We start from the raw sequence: 11133 nt of genomic DNA on the forward strand, positions 1-11133 counted from the left end.
CCTTTATAGTCCTAACAAAATGGACATGTAGACGATCATGATGTAACTCTAAAAGAAGGTAAAAAAAACAAGGTATAAAACGTTAAGGTGGTTTATTGTTTAGTTTACATATTTAGGAAATCTTTATCACGAGCGGCTTTGGTGCCCGAAGAGAAAACGGCATTGTACCAAGACACACACAAGTTTACGAGCAAAAACTTCAGGAGTGAAATGGTCTAAGCGTGTACCCAATCGAACGAGATTGGTGTGTGAAAGAGGATATGCGAATTCCAGGACCCAAACAGCTACCATCAGCTTCAGCCGGATGAGCTTAGTTACCTGTAGATAAAAAGTGACTGAAAGATAGGTTTGTGAACGAGCTACATTTTAGTGTAAAAGAGCCGATATGAAGTATTCAGGGTTTTGTGAATTCTGCCAAGAGAGTTCATTTAGAAATGGCAGAATGGAAGACAATCTGATATAGATGATAAGGAACAGCAGCTGTAGGAAATCAACATGACATTGACAACGGCATAATTCTTGCTCCAATCAGTTATGATTATTATTTTGTGTTACCGCCACCGCCTTAAAGACCTAACAAAATGGACATTAAGATCATCTTGATATAACTTTGAATGAAGGTATAAAAACAAGTTATAAAAGAAGGTGGTTTATTGTTCTGTTTACATTTTTTGGAATTCTTTCACACGAGCAGCATATATGCCGACTTATGTACTTGCTCACTTTCCAGATCTTGGAGCGGAAGCCCTGAATCTTCTCCCTTAGTAATACTGTTCGAGCACTTGCTTCTCTTGGTGCCCAAAGAAAGTAATAGATACTGCTATTAACTTTCCCTTAGCTTGATGGTTAAACTTGCGTCTATAAAAAATTTCGAGCGTCTTTTGCAACCTTGACTCACTTCATCAAGATTCTAAATTGATAACGCTACGTATCTATCCCAATAATCTTCAGGTTATACAGACTTAAAGTCTTTCTGACTCGCACTGTTCATCTTGCACTACAGAGTGCCATATCGTACACTCTTTTAATCTCATTGGAGGATTTGAATTTCTCGATCTTCTAAATGTTTAATCACCGGGAAGTAAAGTTCTAGTAAGCTTTCCCTCTGTAGCCAATTAGTGCAACAATATTATTAGCTTTTTGACACCTTTCATACCTGAGACAGATTGATCAACAAGATGGATTTCTGCTGACGTGAACAGACCTTGCGTGTCCATTCCATCGACTCAAAGGTTTCCTCTCAAGAGCACAAAGCTACTCCACAAAATCTACCTGATTAATAGCCAGCAGTTAGGCTTACGATGTGTGCTTATCTCTAACACTGAACCAGTCCTTCATTTGGCCTGGTATGTATGCGAGCATATTCGTGTCCGTTGACCAGAGCCATTCTACATCACCAAGTAAATACCTTTACCAAAATAGAAGCACCAGATCGTCTGTAGAATTCTTCTTAGATGATCGCATCATATAGCGGAATATCATGGCAAAGATAGATAAGAATGTATTGAGAACATTGTAGAACATTGTAAAACATAGTAATTCTAAAATACTGAAACATTCAGATGTTTACTAATAAAAGATATCGAGATACATGTTGTATTCTTATCAAAACGAATGCAAGTAGTTAGAATGCATTACAACCAACCAGACATAGTAATATTTAATAAGTGATGAATGAAAGTGTAATCTGATAAAAGGGCAGCATTGTCTTGAAACGAATATCGTATCACATTTCGTCATTCTTACATCCTCTTCCCCTCCAGTGGTATACACTCATATTCTTGGTGTGTCAATGCTGTCTTACTCCGAAGATTTAATCAAGTCTTCACTCCCGTTTCGCGTCTCGATTTCCTATTCTCAAACAACCTTTGGATAGCTATTCATCTTGTGAAAGCTTCGCCAGAACGATTGTGTAATGGTGAGATACGAACCTCTTCTTTTGATATAAGCAGTTTAATCCCTCTGTATTTCTTCAATAAAAGTGAGCAAAGCTCATGCGTTATGACATTAGATTAGCCATTATACAGGAAAGATGTTCAAATCGTAAATCACCTGAAGAAATTTCTGAACGGTCCAAAGTTTGCTCTCAAGTAATTCCTAGGCATGAATAGATATATTAGTGCAGGAAATTGTATAGAAAAACTTCGGAGTATCCTGTAACTATGACAACTTTAGTGAAAATGCCGAGAGTCCATGCCTATCATTGAGAACTCATTGAGAACTCACTTCTAGAGTTTGCTCGGGGACATTTACAACCGTCGGAGGACATGACTAAATCTAGGATCTGAGATCTTATTCAACAACGTCTGGATGAGGAAATCCATATGCAACATTTACAAGAAAATGAAACTGCATGACAAAAACCATATTAGGAAATCTCAAAATTAGAACGGTGACATTTTCCGAACCGTTGACTTTGGCTGGAGTATATAGAGAAGGACATAATAGTGTTCCAATTCATTAAAAGGGACTAGATTGAACAAGCTATCAAATTAATGCTTCTGTTTATGTTCAGAACTGAGCGTTCTTCTCAATAAAAACTAACGCCAGTAAGTAAATGAAGAGGCAGTAACATAAAAACTAATACTTTTTCTCCCCAGCTGGGGTGAGTGTGTGTGTGTAAAAACGTGACACCAAGAAAGCAACGGTAGCTACGTGTATTGTGTTAATATCGCATTAATCTACATATAACAATGTTCATCTAGCAACTTTGTTTTTATTTTTTTGAATTCATATAGCCTAATATTGTGTGTTATGAAATACAAATGTATTGAACAGTCTCAAAGCAACGTCGAAGAATTATTAAGAAACCAGCGCCTACACAAGGATTACATCGACCAAATGGTCCTCCACGCCGGATCAGGATTCTACAGTGCAGTTAACAAGGTAGGTAGTGAGTGCATATTTTAATATAATATTATCTTTGTATCACTTATACAAATTAAGCCTGTAAGAGCAAAGCCTCATTTAGAACGTAAGTGTTAAAAGTGTATTTAATTTGAGTGAAGCATGACGGACAGAATGAAAGAATTAGTTTTCAAGAGAGGTCAAATTAAGGCCAAACTCACTCGTTTTAAACCTTTTGTAGATAGTTTTACAGAAGATCAGAATATTACGCAGTTAGTGTTACGTTACGAGAAAATAAAACAGTGCTATGATGAATTTGATGCAATACAATCCGAAATAGAAATGTTACAGGGTTCATCAGAAATTGATCAGGAAACGCAAGAAAGAGAGCAATTCGAGAGTACTTATTTTGATTTAGCAGCTAAGACGGAAGTGTTCATAAATCAACACAGCTCCAGTGCAAAGAAAAATGAAAACAATGAAGCAAGCAATTCTAATCCATCAGTTAGGTTGCCGGTGATAAACCTTCCGACCTTTTCTGGAAGCTACGATGAATGGTTGTCGTTCTATGACACGTTTCAGGCATTAATACATAACAATAGCACATTGCAGCCAGTCCAAAGGTTTCATTATTTACGTTCTTCTCTACGTGGGGAGGCTCTTGAAGTAATACAAGCCTTGGAAATTTCTTCTGAAAACTATGACGTAGCATGGACTTTACTCAAAGAACGTTTTGAAAACAAAAAGTATATTGTTAACAAACACGTCAAAGCTTTATTTGAAATGCAAATGGTGGAACGTGAGTCGGCTGTTTCGCTTAAATCTGTTTTATACAGCACGGTAAAACATTTGAGGGCTTTAAAATCATTAGGTCAACCGACAGAAAGCTGGGATGCATTACTTATATATTTGATTGCGACCAAACTAGACAATACAACACATAAGGAGTGGGAGAAAACACAATCAACGAATGAATTACCGAGCATGTCACAGCTGACACAATTTTTACAGCAGCGTTGCCAAGTTTTAGACGCAGTTGATAATAAGCGTAGACCTAAAGAGGCACCCTCAGTTCCAAGTAACAAATATCAACAAACAAATAAGGCAGGCAAAAAGAGTTCTTACTCAACGACAGCACACGTAACGTATTCCGACAACAATGCATGTCCCAGCTGTAAAGGCTCCCACAAATTATTTCAATGCCAGTCATTGTTGAAAAAATCTATAGGAGATAGAATTAAAGAAGTTAAACGTCTTTCTTTGTGTATAAATTGTCTCAAACGAGCGCATAAGGCAAATGAGTGCTTATCAGGTAATTGTAAAATATGCAATAAAAAGCATAACACATTACTGCACTACTCGCGTTGTCCATCGCCCACTAGAGCGAATGAACCACAAGATGAAAGGGACATAGGTCAAGGTCAAAACACGCTCGCTGCGACCACATCACTCGGTCAGGAAAGTGAAGATAAGAATATTCGTTCTACAAACAGTGTACCGCAGAATCTTAGGAGACCACCAAGCGTTATGCTATCCACAGCTCTAGTATATGTTAAAGATAAACAGGGTAATTTTCAAATGTGTCGAACACTTCTCGATTGTGCTTCTCAGTCCAATTTTCTAACAAACAGAATGGTTCAATTATTGGGACTAACAAAGAGTAATAGCGTTATACACATAAATGGTATAGGTAATGCTAATACAAGGTCATGCCATAGCGTTCAGGCTACAATTAAGTCAAGATATAACAATTATTCAGCCACATTAGACTTCATCATATTGCCGCAAATATCACAAGACTTACCTATGGTTCGTGTAGACACGTCATCGTGGGAAATACCTTCCAACATTGAATTAGCAGATCCTAGCTTCAACATACCACAGCGTATTGACATGTTATTGGGGGCGGAAGTATTCTTTGATCTACTTTGTGAAGGGCAAATAAAACTCAAGGCAGGGTATCCAACCTTGCACAAAACATTGTTTGGCTGGATTGTAGCTGGAAAAATAGACAATCAACCACACATTTCGACAAATGTGTGTCACCTCTCCACAACAGAAAAAATACACGAGCAATTACAAAAATTCTGGACGATAGAAGAATGTTCAATGAAACATCCATTAAGTCAAGAGCAAGCAGAATGTGAAAGACACTTCAAAGAAACACACCGGAGAGACGAGACTGGGAGATTCATCGTCAGACTTCCCTTTAAAGAAAATGTGAGGAATCTTGGTAAATCCAAGGAGATTGCAACGAGAAGACTTTATTCAATGGAAAAAAGGCTTATGAAGCATCCTGAGAAAAAAAGGGCATATATAGCGTTCATGAAAGAGTACGAAGATTTGGGCCATATGGAAGAAATAACTAGAGCAGAGAGCGATACAATGATGCCAGACTACTATCTTCCCCATCATTGCGTAATGAAGGAGAACAGTACTACTACCAAACTCAGGGTTGTATTTGATGCATCGTGCAAAACAACTTCTGGACTTTCATTAAATGACACGATGAGAGTCGGGCCTACAATCCAAGAAGAATTATTTTCCATAACAGCAAGATTCAGGCAACATCAATACGTCATGACAGCTGATATAGAGAAGATGTATCGCAACATTAGGGTACATGATTCAGATGCAAACTACCAGAAAATACTGTGGAGAGAAAACCCTCAAGAAGCAATAAAGATATATCGACTCAAAACTGTAACATATGGTACTGCAGCAGCTCCTTTTCTAGTCACTAGATGTCTTCAGCAACTAGCCATAGAAGAGAAGAAGAATTTCCCTAAGGCAGCAGAAGTTGTAATGAGGGATTTCTATATTGATGATCTTCAAACAGGGACAAACACGAAGAAGGAACTACATGAATTACAAGGTCAACTCACAACTCTTCTGCAAAGAGGTGATTTTTGTTTGAGAAAATGGTGTAGCAACGACACTTCACTGCTTTCAAAATTACCCAGTGAACTTCAAGAATCAAATTTCACCATTCAACCAAATGATGATTGCATCACAAGAAGTTTAGGATTGTTGTGGAATCCCATTAAAGACACATTTTCTTTCTCTGTCAAACCAAGAAACAACCCTCAACAAATCAAGAAGAGGACTATTCTTGCTACAGTAGCGAGCATATTTGATCCCTTAGGATTAATAGGACCAGTTATTCTTAAGGCAAAAATATTTCTGCAACGTTTGTGGGAATTAAAATTGAATTGGGATGAAAAGATTCCAGCCCCATTGCATTCAGAGTGGGAAACTTTTGAGCAGCAACTTCAAAAGTTGGAATCACTACATGTTCAGCGGAAGGTTATTCAAGAAACACAATCGCAGGTAGAAATTCACGGATTTTGCGACGGATCTCAGAATGGATATGGAGCTTGTATATATGTAACATCTAGTACAAAAAATGGAAAATTCACAGCGAACTTACTGTGTTCAAAATCTCGAGTAGCACCTTTGAAGAAGACAACTATTCCTCGCCTAGAACTTTGTGCAGCTTTGTTACTTGCACAGCTAACTCAGAAAGTAATACAAGCATTACACTGCAAGATCGATAAGGTTGTTTTATGGTCAGATTCCACCATTGTATTAGCATGGATAAGAGGACCTTGTTCTCAATGGAAGACGTATGTTGCAAATCGTGTAGCGGAAATTCAAAAATTGACTTTTAACTATGAATGGAGACACATCAGAACAGAGGAGAATCCAGCAGATCATATATCGAGAGGATTAACACCGTCAGAAATTCTTGATAATGAATTATGGTGGCATGGGCCTTCATGGCTATCTGAGAAATTAGACTCACAGACGAGGGAAGATGTTTGTGACCTAAGCGATGTTCCCGAGCGACGAAAAAATACAGCAGTAATGGTTTCTACAACACCGTGTCAAATCTTAGACAGATATTCATCATTAAGAAAATTGCAACGTGTAACTGCTTATTGCCTACGATTCACACACAACATGAGAAGATCTAATTGTGACAGACAGCATGGACATCTTACAGTAAGTGAATTACATGAAGCACTCGAATGTCTTATTAAACTATCACAACAACAAGCATTTCACAAGGAATTAAATGCATTGAGATCAGGAAAGGAAATCGACAACCAAAGTCAACTGAGAAATTTGAACCCATACTTGGATGAGAGGCAAATCATCAGAGTCGGAGGAAGATTAAATGCAGCAGATCTTACTGAAGGACAGAAACATCCTATTGTACTTCCAGCTAACTGCAACTTGACAAAGTTAATCGCTCAAGAAGAACATAAGAAGCTATTGCATGCCGGGCCTCAATTATTGTTATCATCCTTGCGACAATCATATTGGCCAATACGTGGACGAAACTTGGTTCGTCAAGTTTTGCATCAGTGTGTCACATGTTTCAGAAACAATCCTAAAGATGGTAAACAGATGATGGGAGATCTACCAGCTGACAGAGTTCAACCAACAAGACCATTTCTTCACAGCGGCGTTGACTACTGTGGGCCCATTTACCTTAAATCGAGTATCCGAAGGGTAGCCAAACTCCATAAGGCATATATAGCACTTTTCGTGTGTTTTGCGACTAAGGCGGTTCACATTGAACTTGTTAGTGATCTAACTACAGAGGCGTTTATTGGAGCATTAAAGCGATTCATGGCTCGTCGAGGAAAATGCGCTAAACTGTATTCTGACAATGCAAGTAACTTCGTTGGTGCAAAAAGGGAACTACAAGAATTGAAGACTTTATTTGAATCAGAACACCATAAAGAAAAATTACATAATTTTCTAGCAGCTGATAACATCACGTGGGTTTTTATTCCAGCAAGATCACCAAACTTCGGAGGCTTATGGGAATCATCAATTAAATCTCTCAAATATCATTTAGAGAGAGTTGTGGGAAATGCTTCACTCACCTACGAAGAGATGAACACTATTTTGACACTGATTGAGGCTTGCTTAAACTCTAGACCCCTAACACCATTATCAAATGATCCAAACGACCTACATCCTTTAACACCTGGTCATTTCCTAATAGGCGACGCACTCACTACCATGTCAGAACCTAACTTGAAAAATATTCCTGTCAACAGACTTTCGAGATGGCAATACATACAACAACTTCACCAGCAATTCTGGTCCAGATGGTCAAAGGAGTATCTATCAAGTCTTCTAGAACGATCCAAGTGGAGAAGAAAATTCCCCAACCTTCTGGAAGGTGATTTGGTGCTCATCAAAGAAGATAACATTCCACCTCTAAAATTGAAAACTGGACGTATTGTGCAATTGTTTCCTGGGAAGGACGGAATAGTACGAGTGGCGACAGTGAAAACTACCAGAGGTACAACAACAAGATCTATTCGTCAATTGTGCCCGCTTCCTAAGGAGAGTTAATGTGTTGGTGTTATTCATAGTGTGTACATTGTGTGATTCATAGTGTGTTGTGTTGTGTCTGCATTATTCTGTTTATGTTTATATCATTTATTCATAACTTGTGTTATCTATTGTTGTGTATATTAAATTCATGAACCAAATTAATCATTCATAGATTTGTTGAAGGAATTCCTTCAAGGCGGGCGGTATGTTCAGAACTGAGCGTTCTTCTCAATAAAAACTAACGCCAGTAAGTAAATGAAGAGGCAGTAACATAAAAACTAATACTTTTTCTCCCCAGCTGGGGTGAGTGTGTGTGTGTAAAAACGTGACACCAAGAAAGCAACGGTAGCTACGTGTATTGTGTTAATATCGCATTAATCTACATATAACAATGTTCATCTAGCAACTTTGTTTGTATTTTTTTGAATTCATATAATATTGTGTGTTATGAAATACAAATGTATTGAACAGTCTCAAAGCAACGTCGAAGAATTATTAAGAAACCAGCGTCTACACAAGGATTACATCGACCAGTTTACTCACGCAGCTGGCCATCTTTTCTATGAAAAATTTCCACATTACTTAACTCAACTGGTGGAAGCCCTGGAGACAAATACGGTATCAGAGAATTACAGAAAATTAACAATTCAAGGAACATTCACAATTCACAGAATAAGAGGCCTTCTTGAGCGAAGTTTCAAGCGATATTTTTATCGAACAGAGTTTAATGAAGGCCGCGAAATTTTCTGGGGATTAACAACGTGAGAAACAAAGTTAGCAAGATTAATCCTTCATTCCCAAATACTGTTACGTTAAAAGAAGTTCTAGAGTACTTTCGAAGGAAGCAGTATATCATCTGAGCGGCACGTTGAGCTAATGCCACCTTCCTTGTTTAAAAATATCTCAATGCGCAAGAATTTTAATTCGACTGCGCTGAGTATTGCAGTCTCTGTTGTATTGAGTTTTAAAACGCACACGTAGAAGGGAGAGTGCTACACGCAATGGTGTGAACTAAAAATGTCAAATCAAATCTGCTAAGCGCCATTTTCACCTTATATTTTATGGACTTAAATAACAATTAGACACGGAAAGTGCCGAAATACAAAAAAGAGCTTTCGGGAATATCTGGAACGATCCAACTTAAATCTGCCATTGGAGCCACGGCAATTCATACAAAATTCTTGAGAAACTTGGAGATCAATACAAGACTCCTTCAAATGATGCAAACAGTTTTCGAAAGAGTAACGGCTCTTAGCTGGACTATGCAAGAAATGCACTCTAAGCACTATGCCATGTTTTTCCGCTATATGATGCGATCATCTATGCAGAATTCTACAGCATTCTACTGGTTTTTCTATTTTAGTAAAGGAATTACTTGGTGATCTAGAATGGCTCTGGTCAACGGCCATGAATATGCTCGAATACATACCAGGTCAAATGACAGTCTGGTTCAGTGTTAGAGATAAGTACACATCGTAAGCCTCAACTGTTGTAAGGTAGATTTGGTGGAGTAACTTTCTGCTCTTGTAAAGAAAACCTTGAGTCGAAGTACAGGACACGCAAGGTCTCTCTGCACGTCAGCAGAAATACATCTTGTTGATCATTCTGTCTCAGGTATGAAAGGTGTCAAAAAGCAAATAAAATTGTTGCACTAATTTGCTACAGACGGGAAGTTTACCAGATTTTTGCTCACCGGTGAGAAACCGATTAGAGAATCGGGAAATTCAAATCCTCCAATAAGCTTAATAAGAGTGTGCGATATGGCAGTGTGTAGTGCATGATGAACTGTGCGAGCCAGAGAAACTTTAAGGTTCTATAGCCTGTATAGGTCTATAGATACGTAATGTTATTAATATAGCATCTTGATGAAGTGAGCCAAGGTTGCTATAGACGCCTCGAAATTTTTTATAGACGCAGTTTAACTTTCAGGCTAAGCGAAAGTTAATAGCAGAATTTATTTCGCAGCGAGACGACTTTCTTTCGGCAGCGAGACGATCAAATTCTCGGACACTATTCCCAAGCGGGCAATTTCAGGGCTTCTGGTCCAAGATGTGGGAAGTGAACCTAGGAAGTTTTATATCTTTCAGGTGTACTTAACTGAAAATCTCCCAATCTAACCTGAGTAAAAAAAAATTCTGTCAATTGATTACTTTGTTGCTGTCTCTGTTCTACCAGACTTGTATAACATCTTTGTATCGCGAATCAGTGCTTTACACCGCTAGCTCTAGTAATTCATCGGCCGGACTTGTCTCACAGGCCCGCAGTGGTTGAACTGCCACATCTAGCTGGACAAAATATAAAAACTGAGTTCTGAGAAATAGTGAGAAAAGGATGGGAATTCTTGGGGCAGGTTCCCAAGTGATGGGAAAAAACCACTTAGGTGCCAAATTACACATGGGGAATATGTCGGATCCGACGAACAAGATTAATTGTATTTAATGTAGAATCAGCTGATCGACAATTTCCGTGCTAGACCTTACGTCTGCAGCATATAACACAGACAGCTGTTGGTCGGTGCCAGGAATATAGTGTGACAACAATAGATGAAGGTATGACGTGCATGTGGCATGAATGAGGAGTGCCGTGGGTTTTTGGGTGGGCTTTGGCGTGATGGGAAACACTAGGGAATAAGAACGTATACTGTACTTAGGAATAGGTATAATGAATAGACGCGTAAAAACAATTCTCCACCAGTCTGCAGGTTCTAATGACTATAGATGTGTAGAGTAATGATTGTAGTGTGTGCATAATAACTATGACATGCAAATGTTCACATAATTGTTGCTTCTTATACTTTCAAAAGTGGAGTGTACGCTGACACAGTAAGTCTTCTTCGACGCCTGGAGAGGTGAACCCAATAGCTGCAAGAGAACCAATAGTGTTTACACCTGTGTAATAGACAAATTAAGGTTACAAAACTGTGATGAG

At 38.4% G+C, this 11133-nt stretch overlaps 1 protein-coding gene across 1 annotated transcript; it reads left to right on the forward strand.

Annotated features, from left to right (window-relative positions):
• Positions 1–3009: 3009 nt before the first annotated feature.
• Positions 3010–8223, forward strand: LOC145661628 (uncharacterized). The gene has a single exon (XM_081726947.1). The coding sequence runs from the start codon at positions 3010–3012 to the stop codon at positions 8221–8223; it is 5214 nt and encodes a 1737-aa protein (XP_081583073.1).
• The last annotated feature ends 2910 nt before the right edge of the window (positions 8224–11133 follow it).

This window comes from Thermobia domestica, chromosome 10, assembly GCF_964235325.1.
Source record: "Thermobia domestica chromosome 10, izTheDome1.hap1.1, whole genome shotgun sequence".
Lineage (NCBI taxonomy): Eukaryota > Metazoa > Arthropoda > Insecta > Zygentoma > Lepismatidae > Thermobia > Thermobia domestica.

Excerpts from the sequence above, each read along its gene's own strand:
- LOC145661628 (XM_081726947.1), top strand. The coding sequence starts at position 3,010 with ATGACGGACAGAATGAAAGAATTAGTTTTCAAGAGAGGTCAAATTAAG.